The sequence below is a fragment of the Anastrepha obliqua genome, chromosome 5 (genome assembly GCF_027943255.1).
Source record: "Anastrepha obliqua isolate idAnaObli1 chromosome 5, idAnaObli1_1.0, whole genome shotgun sequence".
Lineage (NCBI taxonomy): Eukaryota > Metazoa > Arthropoda > Insecta > Diptera > Tephritidae > Anastrepha > Anastrepha obliqua.
Window position 1 is genome coordinate 13,809,219 of NC_072896.1, and position 27,996 is coordinate 13,837,214.

The 27,996-nt window shown below is 31.9% G+C and overlaps 1 protein-coding gene across 2 annotated transcripts; it reads right to left on the reverse strand.

The window, feature by feature from the left end:
- Nucleotides 1-261: 261 nt before the first annotated feature.
- On the reverse strand, nt 262-27,693 carry LOC129247351 (translocation protein SEC62). 2 transcript variants are annotated; one of them, XM_054886460.1, is made up of 4 exons: nt 27,484-27,693; nt 7,171-8,025; nt 6,809-7,101; nt 262-795 (listed from the first exon to the last, which is right to left on the reverse strand). In XM_054886460.1, the coding sequence occupies exons 1-4, from the start codon at nt 27,517-27,519 to the stop codon at nt 705-707; spliced, it is 1,275 nt and encodes a 424-aa protein (XP_054742435.1). In that variant the 5' UTR covers nt 27,520-27,693; the 3' UTR covers nt 262-704. The 2 variants fall into 2 exon arrangements, with proteins under 2 accessions (XP_054742435.1, XP_054742434.1); XM_054886459.1 differs by lacking the exon at nt 27,484-27,693 and adding an exon at nt 12,244-12,451.
- Nucleotides 27,694-27,996: the final 303 nt, after the last annotated feature.

Consider the following 27,996-nt stretch of genomic DNA (forward strand, 5'->3'; position numbering starts at 1 on the left):
TGCAAAAAAACTTTTTTTTTCAATTTTTCCAAATGCAAAAAAAAAATTTTTTCAACTTTTTCGAATGCAAAAAAAAAAAAAATATTTAAATAGTGAAAAAAATTAAATGAAAAAAAATTCTACTAATAGTTATTCAGTGCCACTACACTACAGTCATAAATTATTACACTTTTACAGTATTGAACATTTTTGCACTAAAAACGCTTGAAATGCATACTCACATCAGCCATTGTATTGTTTTTCAAAACTATGAATTATTGGTTCAGTTATTTATTGTTTTCCATTTTATTTAGTAAAATATGCGAATTACTTCAAAACTATTTCCACTATTATTAGTATTGTTGAATTAGCATTTCAAATTCAACTTGCGCATTTTATTACTATTTTTCACAGAATATCTATTTCGTTTCAGTTTCAGCTTGAATTCACCTTTAGAGGTTCTAAATTTTACGCTATTTTATTTTGGAAATTTTCTTTTACCTATTTTACAATAATTTTTTTTTTTTTTCAGATATACATATACATGCATATATGTATGTATGTATATATATGTGGTATATTTATATTATTTCAGTGCTCGCATTTGTTGCAAAACGAAACAAACAAAAAAATCATTTAATATTTTGTTTATCAGCTTAATAGTGTATATTTTTTGTCTATAGGTAAAAATATAAATTGCATTAAATTTTTTATTGATTAATTTATCAATTAACATTTTGCACTTCGCTGGAACTAATTATCTCAAACTGATCCTTGCCAGAGATTTCCGATTCAGATTCCGATGGAGTGGGTGAGCTGTAAAGTGGAGGTAGAAATTTTTGCGGAATTAAAATTTGTTTAATTTTTACATAAATAAAACTGGTTCAATTCTTTAAACACAGGTTTTTATGTAATCCATATAAGCGTGGAAAATGTAGTAGAATGACTGAGAAATTTGTATGCTGATCGACCATGCGCGTAATATTGCAATAATGGACAGAAAAGTAAACTAAAGCACGTATGAAAAATAATAATGGGACGTGAAATAAAGCTAAATTTAAAAAAAAACATGGATGAATGGTTAAAAGTCATTATTTGCTTTAAAAACTATAAAGCAGCAATTAGTAGTGCCGTACCGTAGCCACAACCGTAACCATAGCAATCAGCTGTTCTGATCAAGCATATGGGCATCACTGTAAAAGATTATAGGACCCGCACCATAACACAATAACCATAACCGTGGCCGTATGTGTCTATTGAATTTTGTTTTTTCTCGGTTTGTTTTTTTAGTTCCAGTTTGTTTAAAGAATTGGCGATACGAATTCGATATTAGAAATGAACGATGAACAATTAATTGACTTAGTGGAGAAGTATCCGTATTTTTATGACAAAATGCAAATGTTGTCAGTAAATTTACTTGTCAGTAATTCTACTTCAATATCAGCTGTTTATGGTTACGGCATGACTAATCGACAAATGCTGTAAATGTTGCGGCTATGGCTTAAAGAAGAATTAGTAAATATATAATAAAGCTATACACGAAGCTGATTTAATTTTTAATCTATGTCTAAAAAAATTATTGCACATAAAATTTATTGATGCACGTAAAAAAGCTGTTCGCAAAAAGAGTATTCACAAAATTATGAATACATTTTTAATACGCGTAAAACATATTTTTTAAATACTTATCAAAACTTAAACGTATATTAGATAAATTATGAAAATAATCATTAACCCATAAATAAATATTTTGGAAATTGAGTTAACTTCAAAATTAAGAAAAAATTAAATAAAAAAAAAAGTAAAAAAAAATTTAAATTTGTGTAAAAAGCTATTTTTTTTTAATAGTTGAAAACACTTTTTTTGTTAAAAAAATAACCGATAAATAATAGAGTTAACTTAAAAATTAAAAAAAAAATTAGGATTTTGAGAAGAGCGTATTTTTTTTTAAATATGGTTAAATTTGTTTTTTTAACTAGTAAATAATAAATATTTCGAAAAGTGAGTTAACTTGGAAATTCAAAAAAAAAAATTATTGTAAAAAGTTATTTTTTTAATAGTTAAGAATATTTTTTTTTGTTTAAAAAATAACCGATAAAAAATAAATATTTTGGAAATTGAGTAAACTTAAATATTCATAAATACAATTAGGTTTTGAGAACATATTTTTTTAAGATATGGTAAAAATTTTTTTTAATAACTTATAAATAATAAATATTTGAAAAATTGAGTTAACTTCAAAATTCAGAAAAAAATTAAATAAAAAAGTAAAAAAAATTTAAATTATTGTAAAAAAAGTTATTTTTTTTAAAGATTAAAAATAATTTTTTGTTTTGTTTAAAAAATAACCGATAAATAATAAATATTTTGGAAATTGAAGTAACTCAAAAATTCAGAAAAAAAATTTAGATTTTGAGAAGAGATTATTTTTTTTTAAGATATGGTTAAATTTTTTTTTTAACTAGTAAATAATAAATATTTCGAAAAGTGAGTTAACATAAAAATTCGCAAAAAATTTAAATAAAAAAAAAGATTTTTTTGAGATATGGTTAAAAATAATTTTGTTTTTTGAAAAATAGCCAATAAATAATAAATATTTCGAAAATTGAGTTGACTTAAAAATTCAGAAAAAAGTTTAGATTTTGTGAAAAGCGTAATGTTTTTAGATATGGATAAATTTTTTTTAAATAACTAATAATTAATAAATAATAAATAAATAATTTCGACAATTGAGTTAACTTCAATAAGGGCAGTCACGGGGTTGATTTTACTATAACAAAATGTAAAAATAACTGTTAATAATTAATAGAGGTATTCACAAAGTTCATTAAATTATTCTTCATACATATAAATATTAAAATTTTAATCATCCCTAAGAGTTTAACAAAATGTAAGATGAAAAGTAAATAAATAATAAAGGCACTTCATAAAACTGTTTATTATTTAAACAAACAATTTTTATTTATTGCACAGAGAAATCATTTTAAATATTGTAACTAGAAACAACAGTAAAATAGTAAAGATATTCGCAAGGTTAAATAAATTATTAAATCGCACTACATTTGCCTTTTTTTGGTTTTTGTTTTTTTTTTCTAAGAAATAGTTTTGCATGAGGCAAAAAATATATAATATATTTGCCAAACTCAGAATAAATAATAGAAATTTTCCTAATGAAAAAGAATACAACTGCATCAAAAAGATTATATTACAAAAAAAAAAAATAAAAAATATAAAAATAAAAATAAAAAATAAATAAAAAAACTGAATAAATAAAAAAAATAAAAATAAATAATAAATAAAAAAACTTAATAAATAAAAAAAATAAAAATAAAATAAAAAAAATTAATAAATAAAAATAAATAAATAGAACACATTAAAATTTATTAGTTTATCATTCTAACAGAAAATGCCCAATGTTCTATAAAAAGTGTGAAGTATTTTTATTAATTGCAATTAAAAATAATTAGAAATAACAGAAAAATAATAAAAATATTCGCGAGGTTGATTAAATTATTAAATCGAATTAACATTGTTTTTTTTTTTGTTTTGATGACATATAAGAAATAATTTTTCATAAGGCAAAAAATGTTTGCCAAACTCAGAATAAATAATAGAAATTTTGCCAATGAAAAAGAATTCAACTGCATCAAAACGATTATACTACAAACAAAATAATAAGAAAATAAATAAAATAAAATAAAAAATAAATTAAAAATAAATAAATTAAAAAATAAATAAATAAAAACAATAAATAAAAAAACATAAATAAATTAAAATAAAAATAAATAAATAAAAAACATTAAAATTGATTTGCTTATCATTTTAACAGAAAAGGTCTTAGCCAATTTTTTTTTTTTTAATGTGAAATATTTTTATTAATTGCACCTAAAAATAATTAGAAAAATAATAAAAATATTTGCGAGGTTGTTTAAATTATTAAATCGCATTAACTTTTTTTTTTTGATTATTCAATTTGATTATTTGATTTTTGAAATAATTTTGCATAAGCCAAAATATATATGTCAAGTCGAAGTAAGTAATAGAAATTTTCACAATGAATAAGAATTGAACTGCATGAAATCGATTGTATTATTTATAAAATGATTATTAAGAAAAAAAATTAAAAACAAATTAAAAAAAAGTTGATAAAATACAAATAAAAAAATTAAAAAAAAAAAATTAATAAAAAAACAAACAAAAATTAAAAAAAATTCATTAAAAAAACATTAAAACTTATTTACTAATCAACCTAACACAAAAGATCTTGACAAATGTTTTATAAAATAGTGTCAAATAGCAGAACAAAATAAATATTTATTCAGCTGCGAAATATAGCATATGTTGCTGTTGTTGTGAAAGCATACAACTTGCTGAGTAGAAACTACTAATAATTGCAAACCACTAACTTAACCTAATCCATAAATGCTTTCATAAGCCTGTGAAAAATTGCGTGAGTGAAATACTCACTTCGCACTTACAGCCTAGACGCTTTGCAAATGTTCAATAATTTCGCTGCTTTAACTATTACAATCAGCTTAAGGCTGTCAGCTTTACCAGTACAGTCGATTTACCGGAGCGATCGAAATTTATACCAGGCCAAGCACTGCTGTTACAACAATATAATCATCTTTAAGTCCAGGAAGCGGAAATGGTTTTAAAGGCGGAGTGCGGAGTGCTAATCTAAAATTTGTTAACAACTCTTTATTTCGCTCATCTCAATGGCTCAGTAGTGGTTCCCCTCCTATTGTTAATAAATGTTTCATAAATATTTGTGGTATTCGTTAGACTGACAAATTTTGCTTTTGACTAATTACTCTCAAAATCTTGTATTTTTTCTGTTTAGTTTCACACATAAATCTATACAGGAAATTAGCTAACGAAAAAAGGTAAGTTAAGTTAGGTTAGGTTGGCTTAGGTTGAGTGGCTGTCATCCGACACACTTAGGCCTGAACAGCAGTCCCATTGTGATACCACTGGAGCTCTACTGAGTTTTTTCTGAACCAAACTGTGGATTTAAGGAATTTTATTCTTTTCGGCAATATTATTTTAAGCGACCACTTCAATGCTGTCAAGAAAGGCGAATCTGTGCGTGCAAAGTCTTTCTCTGTTTAGGCTATAAAGATATGCACGCTAAATAATATTAGCTGGATTAGTTATAAGATTAACAAAACTCGTTTATTGAGGATGTTGGGCTCAGAGAAATACTCTGAATCCATTAAAGGGCACAATAAATATTTTAGGTTGCAATGCAAAATCCAGTCATAATCGTAATAATAACAGAATTTGTAGACGTTTAGAACGCAAGAAAAAAATTTTCTTCATCAAGTAATTTCTAGGTCTGGTATTATTCAGTCAAGTCATCAGACAGTTACTATAATCAGGTTCCACGATCTAAGTACGGCGACGTTCCCCGCGAACAGTCGGTTCTACGTTACCAGAACGACCCGGATGGACTATATATCCGGCCAAGGACTGTCACGCCAGCAGCACTCGCCGTACATGTATGGGGAATGTTCTTACTGCTACAACAGCAACAACAACATCGAAGCACTGGGAGATCGCTAAAAAGCCGAACTTTGTAGGTTGAAAGTCAAGTCAATTCGGTGCGCCTCACTCATTTAATAGCAATTGAAGGACTCGTTGCATGAATAGAATAATTTTTATAAGCCTTAAGCACATTCGGGAGTTTTTTGTGGTTAACAAAATTCTACTACTTGATATTTATTTTGTTAATGGACATTGAGTGCCTTTAGTTTGCGAGACCTGCGAACGGCAGACATCTGAAGTTTATAAAAATCTTTCACAGCAAAAATGACATCGCCTACTTAGGGAACAAATTTTCATTTTTTTTTTTTTTTTTTTTTTGTTTTGATTATTCATGGCCTTCAGTATGCAAAGCTCACACGCTCTAATGGCCATAGTGAAGCTTCGAAAAGTCGTTCATCAGTTACATTCGGCCAGCGTACTGCAGTAGCATTCCAAAAACAAGCACTATGAATATATGCTGGTACGCAATAATACCAAGAACACAGTCAGGCGCCCTCGGATCTTAAAGCTTACATAGACAAAATTTTGTTGTTAAAAATTTAATCAGAAAAGATTTTGCGATAACAACCTGGTTATACAATTAGGACCTAAGCAAGAAAAAGCCGCATACTATTTTATTGTTGTTGTAGCAGTATTTACATTTCCCTAAACATATTCACCTCATGCTGTTGTAATGGCATTCCTTGGCGGGATATAAATCCGGGTCGTTCCGGCAACGGAGAACCGTCGGTCGTGGGAGTGACGCGCACTAACTTTTGCTTTGTTGAACGACAAGTAAAATTTGCATTAAGACTAAAATCCACTTAATCAGATAAAAAATAGAGTTGTATAATAAATTACTATATCCCTTAAATTAAGCAATCTTCCAAAGCCGATTTCCATAAGTTCATATATTTGAAATTATTTATTTGCAGTTATTAAAAATTAATTGTATAAATTAAATATTTCTATGAAAAAATTTAGTAATTGCTAGTAGAGATATTTGCATTTTGTTAAAAATTAAAGTCTAAAAAGCGTATGTATATATACACATTGTAACTATGTATACATATAAGTAAATACAAAGTAAAATTCAGCAAATAAAAAGCCATGCAAAAAGAAAATTTGAAACAATTGCTAAAATAATGCTTATCAGAGATGAAAATGGATAGTAAAGTGAGAGAGAACATAATTTACATACATATATATCAAATATATGTAGAAGGCGTGGCGTTAAGTAAATGCAGCCAACGCCAAAGTGATTCGCACAAACCCAAATTTCCGCCAAAAAACTACTTCTCACCCTTTAGCGTCCGACTCAGCGGCCGCTTCGATATTGTCGCCGCCACCGCTGCTATGCGACTCCTCCTCAGCGTCCGCTGTGCTATCGCTAGCCACGGACTTGGCGACATTGCGGTGCCGAAACTCGATTTCGGCATCATGTTCCTTCACCTCTTCAATCTTTTCTGGTTCTAGTGGAATCGCTTCGGGGGCAGTGTCATCCTCTGCATCGCTGTCCTTTTCCTTCTTTTTCGATTTCGATTTGCTGCGTTTGTCGGAGGTTTTCAATTTCTCATCTTCGGCCATATATTTTGTCTAAGTTATGAAATTTTTTTTTGTAATAAATAAATTATTAGCAGGAAATAAAGTCTTCGAATTACTCACTTCATAGAGCGGCCAAAATGAGGCGAAGAATCCCACATCTTCGGTCAAATTCGGCAGCAGCCAGAAATGCACTTTTCCATAAGTTAACGCCCAAACGATTGTAAATATAATCAGCCGTATCACCGTCAATGCCAATATTACGACGAGGAATCCAGCGGCCGCAACCGACAAATAGTAGACGCCTTTGCGCAATAGCGGTGGCCACAGCGGGAACAAGCAGATCAGAATAGCGCCCAGCAGCAATATTAACCCATATATCCAGTAGTGTATGGGAATCGGGTCGAAAATCCACACATACGCTTCAGAACCATCCACAAACACCTGTTCAGGATGCATATCCAGCCGTATTTTACGTTTGCGTTTCTCTTTCTTCTCACCGCCACCGTTGCCAGCTCCGGTGCTAATATTGCCATCGCCTACGCCATTGCCACCGCTAGCCTCACCTTCAGCTTCAGTATCCTTTTTTTCGTCCTTCTCCTTTTTACCACTACTCTTTTGCTCTTTTTCGTCACCTCTGTTTTTCGTTGATTTGCTACATGCGGCGCCAGCTGCACCGCAGCCACGCAACTCCTCCAGCGAGACGGGCACTTTTTTAGCGCGATGGAAAAATTTATGTTCCAACATAACATCTAAAAATTCTACAACTTGTTCGCGTGTGGTAAACAGTGCATCATCACCCGTGGCGAACTTTGACTTCATCAGCCCATCGATTGCCTTATTCGAGGAGAAATACTCCACATTGTGGCTTAGAAACTTTGTTTTCTTCGTTTTTATATTGTTTTTCATCCACTTGGCGACCTTGTATTCCTCTTTGGTCGGTTTCTCTACTTCTTGTTCGCCGGGGCCGGTGTACTCCTATGGACGGGAGAGGAAATAAAAGAATTTTATTAGAATGTTTATTAAAGCATCATCATCAGCAAATTCATTTTGTGCGGAATGGAACATAGATCTTTTGAGATTATTTAATTTAAAAATAATTCAGTGAATTCTATAAGCGTGTGGTTTCAAGTTTTTTTTAGGTTATATTTGCTTATCAGAAGAAACACAAAAAAACTACAATAACAAAAATTTTAAATGAAGACAGTATCAGAAATGAAATGCAATGAAAGTGAAGTTGAATGAGATGCAGCAGGATAAAATGAGGATGAATATAAACGAATAACTAGTAGAAAATTAAAATAATTAAATGACAAAAATATAATAAAACGAAAAAATAAATGAAAAAATATATACCTAATGAAATAAAAAATATACTAAATTAAAAAAATATATCTCAAAATCAAAAATGATGTATAATAAAATGAACAAAAATATAATAAAATAAAAAAATCTTTAATAAAAAAAACTACAATATAATAATAAAAAAAAAAAATAATAATAATAATAATAAAATGAAAAACAAACTATTATAAAAAAAACTATTATAATTAAATGAAAAAAAAATTAATAAAAATTAAAATATTATAATAAAATAAAAAAGATGTAATAACATAAAAATTTAATAATAAAATGAAAAAAAAAACACAAATATAAATACTAATATATATTAAAAAAATATGCAATAAAACCAAATGAGGATGAAAAAAGCTAATAACGAGTAGAAAAATAAAGTATGAAAGAAGGAAGAAAATTTAAAAAAAATTGAACAAAAAACAAAATTAAAAAAAATAAAAAAAAAACAATATAATTTAAAACAAAATAAAAAAAAATATAATTTAAAACAAAATAAATAAAAAATTTTAATTAAAAAAAAATTTAAAAAAAAGAAAAAAATATAATTTATATGCGAGTATAATAAAATGAGAAAATATAATATATAATAAGACTAAAACAAATATATTATAAAATTAAGGTGTAACACCACTGTAGAAATTTCAAAAAATTGATTTTTTTTATAAGCTTAAAAATTCTTTGAACCTTTTAAAATAGAGAACAAAAAGTTTTGTACGTTACCGAAGTTTATTTCATAAATATTTTAAGCTTTTAACCAAGCGTTAGTGACTGCTACCTAACGACTTCTCCAAATTTCCAAACTTTAAGCGCGTTTTTCTCAAAACACGTTTTCTGAAATTGGCACGCAGCATAACTCAAACAATTTTTAAATCAGGTTTTTCACTACGTCTGTATAATAACCTTCTTAAGAGAAGAGCGTATATAATTATAATTATTTAAGTGCCTCTTTTTTCGTCCAAAATAGAGTTTTTTCCTTCAAATGCTTGCTAATTCCACAAAAATAAATATTTTTTAAATCCCCTACGTGTTTCTCTAGCTATTCTTATCTACATTAAGAAAAAAAATGTTTCTTTGTTCCAGATTAAAATTGCCGCGGAGCTCTTTCAAGAGAAACCACTTTACAAAAATGTCTCCTATGCCGCCATTTTGTAAAATTTTTCGATCAAACTTTGTAGTTTTGTATTTGAGTATATAAATAATAACTTCCCAAATCAGAGTGATTGTTTTCCCCTTCCTTCTATACAAAAAAATTCTTTAAAAATAGTGTTTAGTGTGGTGTTACCCCTTAAATTAAAAAAAATATATATAATAACAAAATAACAGGGTAGCCAAATTAAATTAAATAAAATAGAGCTAAATTAAATTGATTATGTTAAATGATATAAAATCTAATCAAATAATATTATAATTAAAATAAATAATATAAAGAAAGCAAAATAGTAAAACCAAAATAGAATAAAATTTAAAAAAAAAAAGTAAAATAAAATAAAATGAGATAAAATAAAATAAAATGATTTGAATAAAATTAATTATTTAAAACTAAGTTTATATAATAAAATGATTAATAAATGTAAATAAACTGAACTTTATTATGTTAAACAAATGAGATTAAAGTCACTCTTTAAAAGATTTTATGATGGATAAGATTAGAATACTTAAGATGAAGCGTAGGCCAAGAGCTTTAACGCTGCTTGAAGTAGGACAACTCAAGGAAGTCGCAATTTAAGATTTGGTATTTAAAATTTGAATTTACAAATAACAAAAATTGACTTGCGACATCAACGAGTCATCTTTTCAAGCCGCAGAAACAATAGCTAATGAGATAACAGACACACATTTCTACAGCCAGTAATGGGAAATTTTTGAAAATAGAAAAATTTTTAAATAAAAAAATAAATAATTTATATTTATCCCTTAGAGAGTGTAAAGAGTGCATTAATACTTTTTTGTTTGGAAAACGAGCTTATAACCGCAATTGACAATTTTTTCTCTATTTTCGTGTGTAAATTATTGAAAAAAAAATTGAAAATCTCACTAAGTGCAGGTTGCAATAGTCTTAGGTAGACAGGTGACAGTCAGGACTTTAAAACACTTAAACCGCTGACGGTACATTGTGATACCACAGTGGCAGTTAACCTGCTACTCCTCGTTAAACCACATTGTTTTAAGAGCAAATCCATTGATCTGGCTGGCTTTTCTATCCCTAAGATCATCAGTATCATCTAAGAACGATGAGCTAAAGTATCTAAACCTAGTGACATACCACGCAGGACAGTGACAGAGAAGATGCCCGACAGACTCTTCCTCCCTTCTCCTCATACTTGTAGCTAGTGCAACCTTTGAGCATATCGACCTAGGAGACAGTGGCCAGTGATGAAAGCAACTAACATGGAGACATTTTTCCTTGACCGATTAAGTAGCGCCTTTGGGCGCTTGAAGTTCCATTTCGTGTTAGCTGAAGTGGCAATGCTACTTGTACTACGTAGTTTGTAGGTTGAAAATCGTATATCTACATCTTCATACCAAGAGGGAGGCGAGTGGTACTGCCCTCTCCCGCTAAATTGTCTGCCTTATAATTCCCTAGTTTGTCGCTATGCTCTGGCACCCATATAGAATGGACGTGGAAATACTACGCTATCTCATTAAGGTATACCCAGCATTTGCGAGCAATACGGGGATTAGTGAAGAGGTTTAATCGCCGCATCACAATCAGAATGTGTATTGACTTCTCTAAAGATATGTAGTCACATTTTTGCCTAACCAGATAGCTACCCGATTAATGGCTATAATTTCAGCCTGAAATACACTACAGTGATTAGGAAGATGAGCCGAAACGCTTATTTTAGTCTTGGGCTGTAAAATTGGAAAATTCAAACTGGAAGGCGCACTGAAACATGACTGCATGTCACTAAATGGCGTGTCACTAAACGGATATGCAGTTCGATTTTTAAATGAAAAAACTGTCTATAAGGCCAGGAAAAATTTACTTGCACTTGAAAATTTACTAAATAGCGCGTTATAATAAAAAAAAGAGCAGAAAAGTGACAAGTAAGGATATTGTTGTGTTTGTTATTTTTGTAACATCGCCGCCCAATGAGAATTTTTGGTCCTACTACACATACGGATCGTACCGACTGTCGTGTGAACATACGACAAAGTATTGTAATCACTACCAAACCACTTTGCCTCAACATCAATTGCTAACCGCAATAATTATATTTCCAGTTCCTTCTAAAATGCTTCTTTTTTTTGTTTGTTTCTTCAATGCTTAGCTGGCGCATATGACGTCATTGGCGGGGGGCACAGCTCCAAAACTACATAGTATATGTGCATGTGAATACCCCACTTGGGTGCCAACTAAGCTAGGCGACTGACAAACGTATGCGCCATTCGGTGACGTGGTGCTTTCGAACCAAAACTAAACCGTAGAAATTGTTTGCATACGTCGCCACACTTGAGACAATAGTGAAGCAACTTTTCAAAGCAGAGTAAAAAATTTGTGAAATTGTTGCAAGTAAATAAAAAAAATGTACAGGCATAGAATTGAGGTAAAAAACTGTCGCTGAGCAATTGGCAATAAGCTGATACTGGCAGAGGCTCGTGTAAGTACAAATAAATCGCTTTGAAAGATCGTAGTTGGATTTCTAATGACGTAATGAAATTATTCCAACTGGAAAAGCAAGTAATTTTGAATTATTAGTTAAGAAGAAAAATCAATAAATCACGAAAACCTCAGTATTTCACAATGTTTCCTTTCTAAACAGCTCAACTAGGCGTGCGTGCAATGTGGAACGCGGAAAGTATAAAATGTTTGCATGAAGTGTCAGTCAGTTTACTAACATCACCATCGTCCTCCACAATTTGCTCCTCCTCCTCCTCCGCTTCCTCGTCGTAGTTGCGCGTTGCTTCCTCCATCTATGTCGAACAAAATTCTTCCAGTTACTACTCGTGCAAATTTTCTAATACTTTATTTCTTTGAAAAGCGCACGCTTAAAACGCTTTATTGACTTCTCTTATTATTTACTTATTTATTTACTATTTATTTTTTATTTTTTATTTTTATTTTTTGTTTTTTTTTTTTTCTCTGAAAACAAGTCAAGCTACGAAGCGCAATTTTTTTTCTGTGCCACGGCGCTTAATCGCTCGCAAACTCAAACACTGTACTGAATCATATACGAAAACTTGACTAACAGCGAGCAACTGGTCAGACATTCAATCAGCCGATCAGCTAACCAACCAGCCAGTCAGTCAGTGGAGCAACTTTCTCTTATAGCAACAACTACAACAACCCAAGCAACATGTTTGTGAGTAAACACAACAAAAACACAAATACAGCTAAAAGCGCAAAAGGCGAGTAAGCAACAACAAAAAGAATGAAAACATCTTCTGCCAACAAGTGTTGAAACAGCTGAGAGGCAAAATAAGTGCTTGCAAATTGACTTAGTCCAAAGAAACTAAACTCAGCTCAAAGCAATGAGCTTGAGTGGAGATCGGTCGTTGTGTGGAGAACGAAAATGTAGGAAATGCTAAATGAAGGCGAAAAAGAAGTTTGAATTTGCTTTGTTCACGTACTTTTCAAGCAAGAATTATTAAATAATAAATATACACTCAATTTTTGCCAGCCCGCTCTGAGTGATCAAAAAAAATACGTGCACACTAAATTAGGTGGGTATCACGGCGAATTCATAAAAACTGATTTTTCTTTTTTTCCTTTTTTATTTATTTTTTTTTTTCTTTTTTTCTTTTTTTCTCTTTTTACTTTTTTTCTTTTTTTCTTTTTTTTTCTTTTTTTCCTTTTTTTCTTTTTTTCTTTTTTTCTTTTTTTTTTGTTTTTTTTTTTTTTCTTTTTTTCCTTTTTTTTCTTTTTTTCTTTTTTTCTTTTTTTCCTTTTTTTCCTTTTTTCCTTTTTTTCCTTTTTTTCCTTTTTTTCCTTTTTTTCCTTTTTTTTTCCTTTTTTTCCTTTTTTTCCTTTTTTTCCTTTTTTTTTCCTTTTTTTTTCCTTTTTTTTCCTTTTTTTCCTTTTTTTTTCCTTTTTTTCTTTTTTTTCCTTTTTTTCCTTTTTTCTTTTTTTTTTCTTTTTTTCTTTTTTTCTTTTTTTCTTTTTTTTCCTTTTTTTCTTTATTTTCCTTTTTTCCTTTCTTTTCCTTTTTTTCCTTTTTTCCTTTTTTTCCTTTTTTTCCTTTTTTTTCTTTTTTTCTTATTTTGTTTCTTTTTTAGTTTCTTTTTTTTTCGTTTGGAAAAAGTAATAATTGTCAAAGTAATTTGTTCTTTTTAAATATATCATGGTGAAAATGTTTGTAGAGGTGTGTTCTTTAACAGACCGTTATTTGGCTCTGAGGGAATTTAACAGAATCAGCTGTTGGGCCAACGTCACTTGGAATGTGTTTACAAAAAAACTAAAATTGTGTTGGTGATATAAGAAAAAATCAACCAATGACACTTCGTTGCCGTCTGAACTACGACTGATTGGACGAGTGTGTGAATATGCGGTGAAATGATTGTGGACATTTCGGCAGGTAATAAAGTTGTGTTAGTGATAAACGAAAAAAAATCAACACAGTATTGGTTCATGTTGCTTCGTTGCTATCTGTCAGATAGTATCTGATTGCTCTGAGCGGCTGATTGGACCAGTGTGTGAATACATGTGAAATGATCGTGCAGAATTCGGCTACGGCAAGTTACATCGCAGCCGAAGTTCCCTCAATTATTTTCTTTCCCAGCATACTTGAAGAGCAGACCTCTATTATCCTTGTTTTTATATTCTGATTGAAATTCGTGGAATTACCTTTGTAATTTTATTTTCGAAAATAATTCACTATAAATTTATTCAGCTGAGTTTGACATTCAAAATCAAAATTAATGTAAATTTTGGTTTATACTAGTGCTACCTCCTTATATGAATTTGCCGGAGTTCCATCATTAATTACTGTCGAAATAAAAGTAACAAAACCAACTCTAAAGGAAACGAAATCTTTTGAAAAAAAAACTTTTTCTATACTTAGGCATAAACTATCGCCCTTCCAAGACAATTGGAACGCCAAGAAAAAATTTTAGTTAGGCATTGTAATACTCCAGAAGCTTTGTAGGCGAAATTCACAAAGTGCATTACAGAATTCTTTATTAAATTTAAAAAAGTTAATGCTATATGGCAGCACTACAACTCATAGAAAGTCTGGCTCCTCCGCAACAAGGCGAATTCAAACAAGGTGTAGTAGTACAAGGCAGTACTACAAAATGAAATTTCAGTCAGTTTGTGAACAAACACACGAAACTACCAAACGACAGAAAAAAGCAAATCAGCGCTGCTCTACTGCTATCTCCTTATAATAATGCGCTTGCCTTCCCATTTAGTGCAAATTTGGCACACTATTGCAGCACACGCCATTTCTCAGGCTATCTGGAGCCGAGTTAGTTTCAGTTGTTCGAAAAGTACCAGCCACTGTAGCTCCGCAGTTGATAGCGCGCGCGTTTCCACAGTCTCAAATGCCGGCAGCTGATTCATGATTTATTTTTCAGTTTAGAAAGTCGCTGCAATTTTGAGCTTTTGATGGCTGTGCTTCTTCTTGTCATGGCATCTCAATTTCATTGACAAATTCGTGCTTGCTGGTGTCGGCCACCTCGTCTTGCAATTGATGTGGCAATTTATCAATCACCATCTCTGGTATTTTCATAGCCACCATATTTGTTCCAGTTTTCATTAGGTGCAGCATGGCCCTCTCCCAATTTTTTAAAACATTTTTTTGTTGCTGGCATTTGCCTTTTTATTCATTTTTCTTTTAAATTCGGTTTTTAAATTATGAATTTTTTAGTTAACTGATTATACGACAGCTCCTTGCCAAATGCTTGTCCATACTCAATTGCCAATTGCGACAACGCTTTCTTCTTCTCCAATTTCACTTTTGTCGCTTGCGATTTGTCAAATAATATGCGTAGATTTTTTATCAACTCCACAAAACGTGTAGTATTCGAAGCCATCACAGTTTGTTATTCCTCCAACGACACGTGGCTCAATAAATCGCACCACAGCAAAATGAAGAAAGCCGAGGAGCGATAAGAATAAATTTTTAAGCCAATTTTTAACCCTACTTTAACTGCTGATGAGCTAAAACTAAAAGCATCCTACCAATTGCTTGGAAAATGTAACAAACGCTTTTTCACCTGTGTATTTTTGCTTTTATGCACGCAGTATCGTAGCAAGCAGAAGGTAAAGCAGATCATTGCACTTTTAGCTTTCGTTTATTTTTCGTTCACGCCACACTCGATGCATTTTGCGTGCACTTGAGCAGGATAGATATACCGTTACTAACAACATACCGTGATTTTTCATAACGGTGCGGCCAGACAACTTCGTTACAATATTTAGAATTTAAATTTAGAGTGGAAATGATAATATTTTTTAATAACTTCATATGCCTGCAATAAAATGGGCAATAAAATAGGTGTTCCACATGTTGACCCAAAATTGGTATTTTGCTTTCTTGCTAATGTGTCACACCTCTTCTTCTACACAAAGTGAATACTAGCGAGCAACTTCTTTGAAAGTTTTTTGTATACGTAAGTGACAAATTATAAATTTAGCAAGTGGAAAGAAATTTGTATTATTTTCTTACAATAGGCAAGTAGGACTGATTTCTTAAAAAGATTGGTCAAGCCAATATGCGTTCTTTAGCTTAAGTCGGGAAAACTTTTAACGAACAAGAATTCTTGGATCTAACTTATTTTTGATTTGTAAATATCTGGAGCTCGTTTATGCGCCTGCTATTGAGCCACTTTTGTTTGATAACCTTGCTTACTTAGAAAAACGTACAATAGCTTCTGGGCTGCCTTAAAATTTACAATCTTTTTTTCTGCCAAAGTTCTTTTTCCTTATTCAGTTCACATATCTATTCGAATAAAATTAAAGCTTTTATTACCTTTTGTGCTTTTTTTAATTTTTTTTATATTTATTTATATTTTTTTAGTATTTTTTTTATAGCATATATGTATACCTATTTTTTAATATTTTTTTATATATTTTTTTTATTTTTTTATATAGGTATATTTATTTATTTTTTTTTATTATTATTTTTTATTTTTTATTATTTTTTTTTATTATTATTTTTTCTTTATTTTTTTATATATTTTATATATATATATGTATATATTTTTTGACTAAAATTGGTGCACTATGGAGTTAAATAATTACTATTCGGTAGAGTCCGAGCTCGAAACCCATCGCGGGCATAAAACACCAAATGATAAAAAAGCATCTACTATTCGGAGGCGGCATAAAACAGTAAGTCCCTTCACTTGTGGAGCAACATCAAGACGCATACCAAACTAATCCCTCTTGAAAGGTTTTTTGGCATATCCACAAGAAAGTCAGACAGATGGCACTACTGGCGCTTATAGACGTTATCTTTAGTATGGTTATGGTGGTTACGCTAATTAGGTTATGTTAGTACCCTCTCTTGGAAAAACACACACCAAATTTTAGCCAGTTCGGTCTATTTCTTTGTGTTTGGCATTCGTTTGAATTGAGGAAGTCGAGTGATTTTCAAAAAATTCCTTTTCCACGCCAACGTACCAGCTCTCGCCTCAACAGTCGTGGTCGCAAAATTAATAGAAATAGGGTTCCAACTCGTTTCACATTCCGCTATTCTCCAGACTTGGTTCCCTTGGATACCTCGCATTACTATTTGTTCCCCAAAAAATGGCTGGCAAGAAAGATATGTTTCTCCAGCGAGGAGTTGATTGCAGAAACAAATGGCTATTTTTCAGACTTGGACAAATCCTATTATTCAGAAGTAATCAACAAACTAGGAGAACGTTGGACGAAGTGTATAAGCCTAAAAGAAGATTATGTCGGAAGATAAAAAAGGTTCAACCGAAACAATTAAGTAGTTTTTATTTTTTAATGGACTTTCAAAACGACCTTCTTTTAAGCTAAAATGTGTTAAAAAATCATGAACTTTTTTTTCTAAACAACGTTGAAATGCTTACTATGCTTCAGCAGTAATCAAATTCAGCAATTATTTACTTTTACTAAACCGTTAAAATTTTGAAAAAAGGAAAATATTATCAAAACTATTAGGAACTAAAAAATACTCAGTTGAAGTGGAAGCGCGGGCGGAAATTTCACTCAGCGTGTAGCACAAACTTTCTATCAGATTCTCAAGGGAAATATGACAAAATTGGCTTTCTAACATACGAACCATGACGACTATTTTGATATCAATAGCAGTCCTCTGCAGTGGCACCGCTAGTACCAAGTAAAAGAAGAACTCAATTTTCATTTTTCAAAACAAACAAACAAAGTATTCGAATTGCGTAGAAATGCTGCAATCTGAGCGATATTACCGATTTATCTACTCAAACACTTTTATTATTCCTATGCGCTTGTTTTCATTTGTTTCATTTTTTTATTTGATTTTCGCCGAAAACTAGTTTGGAATTTTCTGTTGCGAGATACTCGTATTCATTCTTTTGATACTCTGTAGCGTTTTTATACAACTCTCTATTTCAGCTGTTTTACTACGTCATTAAGAGCAACAGTCCGCGCCAGTCAGCAAGCTATCCATTCACTTTGTTCGAGTATACAGCATTTTTTTTTTTTTATTACAACTTTTCATTTTGTTCGTTGGCAATTACGAGCTAAATAAAATTACAAATGTTGGCCTCTTGAATAGCAAAAGCAAAATCAAACAAAAAGTTATAAAAAACGAAACAAGTAAAGTAATTTCAATAATTGCTCAGGTGCAACTGAACCCGAAACAATGCATGCCCCGCAGGAACAACCTGAACGAGTGAATCAAATTGCTGATTAGTAAAAGTTGTACGATTTCGTTGGTAAAATTGGTAACAGCTTCGCTCTTCATGTGGCTAGGGAATCTATGTAGCTTGAAAGCAAAACCAGTAGTACAGACGAAAAGTAAAGGCTGCGAGGTAGGGAGGACTACTGGTCTGGGGTAAAGATCAACGCTGGATCTCACATAGAGTAAAAGAGGTTCCTACCATAATTACTAAGCGTTTACACGGGGCAATTTTGCAAAGACAAAACCGTTACATTTACACTTTTTTACCAATACATTCAGAATTCTCTTATTGTCTTCGCCGCTATCTATGATTTTCAAAGACAAGTAATTTGGCAAATGATTCACGAAATATTCGAAGTCTAGAAGTCAAAGTAAGTAATTGATACGAAACGACACAAACAGCGATTGCTTAAAAGAGAATTGTCTTTATAACTGTCTGGACATGTAGGCTACGCAAACAATTTTCTTCCTTTTTGACAGCTAATACGTATTTGCCATTGTATTCAGAGCATTATATTGTGTTGGCTCAAGGTTCAAGCGTAGGTTTAAATTCTACTCGCTGCACTCGCAGGCCTACTAATGTCATTAAGGGGGGAAGTCCATGCAAAATTGGCAAAAAATTCGATTTTTTTCGATATTTCGAAAGTATAGTATCTCAAGAATATACTGTGAAATTTTCATGCGGAAATTCCCAATATTATAGCTTCTATAGCCCATCAACTATGTAGAGAGCGGTCCGCGCGCTTCAAACTCATTTATCTCGAAACTTTATTTTTAAAAACTGCTCGTGTTGTAACTCAAAAAGTTATCGACCGATTTGTTTGAAGTTTGGTGAGGCCTTTCTGTACATTACTATAGGAAGAATAAATCTAAAATTTCAGATATTTCACGTTGATGCATTACTTTTTGGTGGTTAAAAATGTCAATAAAATAACCCTAAATTCTGATTTTTGTTTCAAAGGCTTATTTTATAATTAAATTTTTACTTGTTTTTTAATTTTAGAGGTTCATGGTTTCCGTTATGAAAAAAAATCAATTTCATTTTTTTGTTTCAGATCGATAGATTAAGAGTAATAAATAAAGCAGTTTGGGATCTCGCGCCATAGGCAGCCGACAAGAAATGATCCTGAGCCGCCATTATGGAAAAAAGAAATGAAAAGAAAAAAAATGTTTTTTGTACTCTCGAAAGGTTAAATAAAGTTGTATTAAAGCTTCAAAATAATATAATTATTTTATCACCTTTAAAAATATGTTTAAAAAATGGCCGACTTTGAGGCTTCTACATGGACTTTCCCTTAAAGCTATTCACGGGCATTAAAATCCAATGATAGCGAATCGGTGAAAGCCATGGCGACAAGGCGCGTGCATTTGCCGTATGGATGGACAGACTGGAAATCGTACATTTCCTATTATGTGCCCATCAGGTTGACCCCAATTAACATACATTTTTCTCCAATTCAAATCATATAATTAAGCTCGAACCACATTTAACTGAAGACACTTATAAATATCACAGATTGACATTATCTAAGTTTCAGCCTTGTGTACAGTGGCGTTCACAATAATACCAGCGTGACATATTGCTAAACTTTGACTTTTTATTTATTTTTAAGCACTTTCCTTCAAATTTCTTTACATGGAAGCTAAACACCTTTAACTGAAAAAATTTTTTAAAATTAGAACGAATTTCAAGCCATTTTAAACTGGCACAAATTGAAATGACTACAAAACTACTTGTTTAGAATTTTCTAAAAATTCTGTCTAAACAGTTTCAAATTTTTATCAAAATTTGTTGATTTTTTCAGTTTTTTACAACGTTTGAAACTTTTAGTTATACGTATATTTTTTGTTGTAAGTAGTAGAAAGCATAATTCAAAAAACATTTAAATTAAAAAAAAAAATATTCTTTAGCAAAATTTCGAGCTGCTATTATTGTGAACGCCACTGTAGTTTTTTGGGTGCTCACTTTTAAGATGCAGATCTAACGAAAACATAGTTTTTTTTTATTCTCTCTATACATCATTTACTTAGAACTAACAAAACATAACCTCTATGAGTTCACTAATGACGTCCAAACTCGCCATTGCACTAGAGAAACCATTGATGGCTTCTCCATCGAAAAAAAGGACACATATGATTGCATGTTGAGACCAGTGGCTCCATTCTTCGTAAAAATATACGTAGATTGCACCACCAAAAAGTATGAGAAGACAATTTTATTTTATTATACATAGAAGTTATTTTTATTTTCTCCGCTGTAAATCGCTATATTTTAGATGCCTTTATACATTTTGCTGGTTTATTGTTACATCAACATCACTGTATGCCGCTATCTATTGGCACTTCTCTATTTTTAATTACTTAATTGGATCTGACGTCTTCACTGAAAGTACAACAAATAGTGCAAATTGATCGCAACACATTCGACATCACATCCATACATTCTTCACTTTGCTTACTGCAAAAAAAAAAAAGCATTTAAATAAAATGAAATAAGCTGAATCAAAGGCCAGATGTTACGAAATAAGCACAAGTGTCGAAATTGTTTTCAATACTACTTTAATTATCATTTCATAGAAATAATGCTTAACAGAGTCTTAGACTATGACAGAATTCTGAGTTAGTTCCTGTTATAGCGTTAAGTTCAGCTATGTAGTCAAGTTCTAGTTTTGCACCTAGAGCTCCTTTTAGAAATTTTTGTAATACGGGAAAATTTTTAACGAAAATAAACTTTTTAAATGATTTTTTGCGTTAGTTCCAATCTTGGCCGTATAGGGTAGAGTCCTACAGATGCGCAGACCCCACAAAGTAAAGAGCGCAGATTATGTAGTTTGATGAACACGAAAAGAAATCTTGGCGAGAAAATGTAATCTGAAATCGAGTACCAACGCTGCGTGCAAGTTTCAAAAGGACTGGCACTCGAAGTGTAACCAACTTTAGACCGCTCGCGCAGCTCATGCACGGGCATCAGCTGTCTGTTAGTTGGCTAAACGACAGTCCAGAGTATTGTTTACAAGCGCGCGGAAGCATTTTGCCGAGAGTAAACACGAAAAAAGAAAATCAATAAAAGATTTTAAACGTAATAGTGTGATTTTCTTTTATTCGGGTGGAAAATCACAACCAGCGATTGTTCGTGAGCTCGAGCACCTTAACGTAAATAAAGTTTTTGTTTATCGCACTCGTTTCAATGATACTGAAAGTCATGGAGGTGGTCATCAAAAGACTGCAACGTCACGTGAAATGGTTCAAAAAGTGAAGAAGCGACTGGAGCGAAATCCCCGACGAGGAGCATCCGCCGCATACTGAAAAATAATCTCAAAGTCAAGCCTTACAAGATCCTAAAGGTGCACGATCTCACACCAAAGCAGCAACAAGTCAGACTTGAGAGAGCGAAGGAGTTGCTTCGCTTGGCCAAAAGAGGTCAATTTCCGAACATTGTGTTTTCTGATGCGAAATTTTTTCAGATTGAGCAATTCGTAAACTCCCAAAACGTAGGGTTTATTTGACCGACCGTTCGTACGAGAAGTTGAGACATCGATTGGCCACCAGGAGGCAGCACCCGCCGGTTGCACAGGTAATGGTTTGGGCCGCTGTAACCGCAGATGGGCGCTCTCCAAACGTTTTCATCGAGCCTGGCGTCAAGGTAACTGCGAAATATTGGGAAAGTATTTTGGAGGTTGCTTTGAAGCCGTGGGCAGATATACATTTCGGTGTCAGACCATGGACGTTTCAACAGGACTCGGCACCATCTCACAAAGCTCGAGTGAACCAAGAATGGCTTAAAAACAACGTTCCGAACTTCATAACGTTCACACAATGGCTCTTAAATTCACGAGACGCGAATGCGATGAATTATTCTCTTTGGACCATTTTGGAGAGCAAAGCCCGGATTAAAATATTCACCAGTCTCGAGGCGCTGAAAAAAGCTATTGCCTCTCTTTGAACTATTTTGGAGAGCAAAGCCTGGATTAAAATATTCATCAGTCTCGAGGCGCTGAAAAAAGCTATTGCCTCCGAGTGGACCAAAATACCTCCAAGTCACATTCCGGCAGCTTGCGATTCGTTTCTGGACCGTCTCAAGGTCATAGTCAAGGCAAAAGATGGTCATATCAAGCAAAAGTAAATTGATTCTTAATTTTGTATTATTTTCATGGCCTTTTTAATTGGTTACACTTCGAGGGCCGGACCCTGTACAGAACTATAGATTATTGGTTGCGCTCCGAATCGTCGGGGTTTACCAAGACTAATCTTCCAAAAGAAAATCTGGGAAAAAATTTGCTGAGTTATGTTTTCATTTTACGGGGGAAATCGGAATATTATAAATCAACAATACCAGTGCGACTCGGATTTATAACTGATCAAGGACTGCAATTTGTGATATTACAACAAACACAGAACTGTAGTTGGATTACCAGAGAGACCGGGATTTATATGTGACCAAAGACTGCCATGTTTGAGATATACTTTGCCCTCCTAGTGGACGGCCAACACTGAAGAAGTCAATGAAATCATACAAAGAATTGAAAAAAAAAAAACGGCACTGTATTGCTAAACACTGTATCCTTCACCCATGAAACCTTGGAGAGGTACATATGTAATAGCAGAACAACAAAAATAGCAAAAACTCTCAGAATAATAAGAATCTCAAAAGAACAGTGGAATATAACCACCTTGGAAAGCTAAAAAGTACAACATATTCAATAATTTTTTTTTCATGTTCTGTATAATATATTAAAATAAATTTTTTTTTTAATTTTTATTTAGAGCTTATATAATACAAAAAAAAATTGATTTATTAAAATTTCTTTTTTTAACATATATCCAGGAGGCGCCAAAGTCGAGGCCTGAAGAAAATCATGTCTTGCGGCGGACAGTTAATCTTACAAATGATAATTCTAAAACAAAAGAGAGAAACAAAATTTTCAAAAGGAAGGTTCCTTGCGTGAGAATTTACCACAAACTGACAAAAAAAAATAATAAAAAAATGGCGGATGTTTGAAAAAAAGTTAAGAAAACACCCCTGTTTTTCACAATGTTATGCTTAAAAAGCAATACTTTATTAACTTTTTTTTGCAAAATGTGGTAAATTGGCATACAAAACATCTTAACAAATAAAACAAGACCAAAATCATTAAAATCGGCTAAGCAGTTTCGGAGATAAAGTGTCCGCCATTCGAAAAAAAGTAATTTCTGGAAAAACGCGTTTAAAGTTAAAACTAGAATTCGAATTTAAAAAAACAGTTTCAGGTGATGATTTTTAAAAGTATAAGGATTGAAAAAATGTAAAAAAAAAATTTAATTTTTTGAAACTTATAAGGTGGTCAAGTACCTTAAACAAAATTTGACAAATTAGGAATCAAGTGAATAGAATAAAATCAAATGAGCTAACGTGTTAATACCAACAAAAATTTAGGACCGATATTTCCCAAAACACATGAAAATTTGTGAATAGTTTATATACACTTTTTTATGCGCCCTATTTTAAAAATACGAAAGATGCTTGCAATATTTTGCCTTGAATGTAAAATGGAATCCATACATACTTAATGATGAAATAAACATTTTTTTTCTTGTAAACATAACCTATTTTTAGAACATGTTTTTTTCACATTTTTACAGTGAAGGAGAACTATCTGTAATGATTAACATTTTGCAGGTGCTTGTAAACAGATGAATTGTGTGTAAATCGCTCAGAAGTTGCTCCGAGGCATTAGGCTACTTTCAATAATAAAGAAAATAAAAACAACGATGGTGCAAGCCTGATTCATCTGTACCTACTCTATCATTTAAGCAACCTACATACATCCCTACAGAACTTAACGGCTTAACAATGTCATGAATGGATAGTCTATCAGCGAAATTAAATAAAAGCTTTATTTTTGCCCTCGAAAAAAAATAAACATTCATGTAATATTCATCGTTTTTTCTTGAAAGTAAAGCTATTTTTAGTAGTTGGATTACACTATTGTTTACCTAATGTATGTATGTACATATGTACTCGTACTTGTGTATACATAGTTGATGGACAAATAGCATCTCCCCACGCTGATATGCTCGTTGTACTTCTCTAAATGTAATCAAAACCTTTGAGTGTGAATTCGGGAGTTTAATACTCAAATTATCAACAATTACAATTATGCATACGTATGTACATATATGTATTAAAATTCCAATATATTCAAAAAACAAACAAAAAATGTATTTCTCATAATCAGCGAATTTAGCGGCTTATAAATCTATATCGCCGATAATCACTTAGCTATTCAGCAAAATTTACTGCAAATGACAGTTAAAATTGTCCACAATTTCAGACGCACGTCGCTCCAACAATGCTGACTGACGAAAGCAAAATCTTATCTTGTTTAATTGAACTATCAGAAGTTTATTTGGGGGAAATATATACAAATCAGGTTGGTTTCACAAGAATGATTCTTGTCGGTTTCACATATGGTACACAGAAATAATCAGCAGCGGAATTGGAAAATAAATAATGAAGGTTGCAAAAGATGAAAGAAAACACAACCACACGGCCAGGGAGAATTCGCCCGCTATGCCATTATATAAAACAAGAAAGTGTGAGCGAAAAGGCGCGAGACCCCGACAATTGTCACATCGCCTCGCTCCTCAACGTGTTTCTTACTTTTTGAACACAAACATATTTTATGTGGATCGAACAAAAACAAATCACCTCTTCACTATCTCATTTCTCATGCAACAAGGGATGCCGTTCGAATCCAACCGGTTTCAAAGTGATACATTTAAGATCGGATGTTTGAAGGATACTTCGTTTTTTTTTAGTTTAAAACAAATTTTGCTATTCTTTTCTTAAACGTCAAAGTATATACATTTTCACTAAAAATGTTTTATTAAATTAAAATAATATCTTTATGATTTTTAGGTGACAACATGAATGCGAACATGTGTTAACTATGAAATATACATTTATTTATAATGCATTTGATTATAAAAATGTTGTCGCGTTTGCAGCAGATATTTTATAGATTGTTTCTTCTGTATAACTCAAGGCGTATCTATAAGAAGTGGTGTCATAAACCACATTTACATGTATTTTGTTTACATGATAACATTTACATGTTGTCGTTGTTTACATAAGAATGCAAACAAACAACGAGACAAAAAAACAGTCCACTTTGACATTGGAAACACCAAATCGCAAAATAAGCTGTTCCTGTATCACCACCTTGAAGGATATCGACTTGGTATAACTCCACTGGAGATAGACCGGCTAGAATTTAGTATAATGCCGATCGCTTTGGAAAAAACGGTAAAAAGGGGGTGATAGAGGGGTGTATACCCATCTTAAAACTGAAAACAGAACCTGCGGAGGCTTATAGTTTTTAAGTAATTTAATGTTAAAGTTCTATAATTTAGCGAAAAGTTGGTGTTGCCATACACCTGAAATGAAAACGAAGTTCGCACGCAGGGATGTTCAGTGGAAGGTTCATTGTAAAACTGCAGTATTTTTTGCTGTAATTTAAAGTTGAGAAATGAATTTGAAAATAAAAACATACAATTCATTTAAACTTAAAAACAATGATATTAAGCGTATCACAAAAAATAATAAAGTAATTAAAATTAAATTAAATTAATTAACACAGTATTTTTGCGTGGAACTCTTTATCGCTTAACTTCATAAAAATAACCCTCATCAGTCCAACTCCGGCTACGCAATCCACAGTATTTTTGCATAGAACTCCTTTTCGCGTGGGCGGCCTTCGGCCGCACTTCAAAAAAATAACCCTCATCAGTCCAACTCCGGCTACGCAATCCACAGTATTTTTGCGTAGAACTCCTTTTCGCGTGGGCGGCCTTCGGCCGCACTTCAAAAAAATAACCCTCATCAGTCCAACTCCGGCTACGCAATCCACAGTATTTTTGCGTAGAACTCCTTTTCGCGTGGGCGGCCTTCGGCCGCACTTCAAAAAAATAACCCTCATCAGTCCAACTCCGGCTACGCAATCCACAGTATTTTTGCGTAGAACTCCTTTCCGTGTTAAAACCATTGAACCCAAAAAGAAACGTCATATGCGTGTATGTAGTAAGCAGGCACAATAACCCCCATTCCCATCATTAACACTAAACTCAAGTACTTAATTTTTGTTTTCATTTGCAGGCATCCGGCAACACCATACTCTTGTAATTCCAATCTTCTTCTTGTTCGCGCTTAAAATTGGAATGTGATTGCATAGGCAAATGAATTTGCATTTAATTTTAATAGATATAATTGGAATATTAGCATAAAAATCGGTACAAACACGCGTGTGAGTGTATATTTGGTGATTTATAGTGAAATGTTAAAAAATATAGAGTGTAATGTGGCAAATTATACTGATGTTCCCAAGGGCATTTTGAATGTAAATAATTAAAAAATTATTATTTCCCGATTAATTTAAAGTTATAAAGAGTGTTCCTTAACACCTCACTAACATCTCCACCAAGTTTCATTAAAAAAAACATTATAGTTTGCCAGAAATTCCAAGATCGGCATTGTTCTAAATTCCAGCCGATAGACCAGAAACTTTAGCCAGTAAAATACAGTGAGTATTGACCGCATAAGTAGTGTATAACTGCACTATTTGTTAATTTCATGTTATGCACTTTTAAAGGATCAAAAAAATTTCTTGCTGTACACAAAGCTGTTGATCACAGACATATATACATGTTAATATGACTACATTTTGTAATAAAAGAAACACATGTAAAGCACGTGGAAATGAAAAATTAATAATACAAAAAACGTTTATGAATCCTTATTATTTAGATACAACGAATTTCGATGTTATGCCACTTAAAATAAAATATATATACATTTTTCGCTTCATTTTCTCACGATGGCGCACGGCAACACTGCTCACAGCACATATCTATTTTTCCAGCAACAAACACAGCAGTTGCTGCCGTTATTGCAACAATACTACACGACTGCTTTCATACATTTCTTTCAAACAGCGATTAAATTTTAGTTTTCGCTGATATTTAAATTTGTTCAACAGTTTACTAAGTATAACTTGCAATTTGCTACTTATTGTACCAAATCTCGGTTCGTCCGATAAGCTGTCAATTATATTTGATAGCACATACAGTAACACATCAATTTAATATGCGCAATAACTTTTCCTCTTTAAGTTTTGCAATTCCAAAAGCGCAACTTTGGTTCGGTTCTACCTACACATTGAAATGCACTTATAATAAAACCATGATTACGGCCAATTTTTCACCATTATCAACTACAATTCTACAATATTACTCGTTTCGTCACACTTACATCTTTACGACGTCTTGCACGTTTTTTCTCCGACATTTTTTCAAGCTCTCTTTTATGTTTTACACAATATTTCAATTATAATTACACTGTTGAAATTAGTTTAATTATTTCCACAGAAGTGATTTCTTCTATATACTCATCCAACACTTTTTACACCTTCGCCCGTATTGGCTTCAAAATCTAAAATGATTTTTGTATCATGTTTTTGTATTTAGGTTGTAAGTGAAAGAGAATTACAGTCAAACGACTGGAGTGTGAAGCCGTATCTGTTAACAGAAAGTGACAGAATGTACGCTATAAAGAGGGAAAGAGATAACGGAGTTTATATCTTCTTCAGGAATAGTGGTATCGCCAAAAACTCTCAGTAAAAGAATTTCGAGGTATTTTAAAACATATTTTCTATATAAAATAAACACATATAAAAAAATTAGCAATAGTAATAAATTGATGCTAAGTTATAAATAATATATTTTTGTTCATGGTTAATAATATATAAACCCAAAAAGGGTGTAA

Excerpts from the sequence above, each read along its gene's own strand:
- LOC129247351 (XM_054886459.1), bottom strand. The coding sequence starts at position 12,318 with ATGGAGGAAGCAACGCGCAACTACGACGAGGAAGCGGAGGAGGAGGAG. Across the intron at positions 8,026-12,243 it reads TTGTGGAGGACGATGGTGAT|GAGTACACCGGCCCCGGCGA; the intron begins GTTAGTAAACTG and ends TCCCGTCCATAG. Across the intron at positions 7,102-7,170 it reads CATTTTGGCCGCTCTATGAA|ACAAAATATATGGCCGAAGA; the intron begins GTGAGTAATTCG and ends TTCATAACTTAG.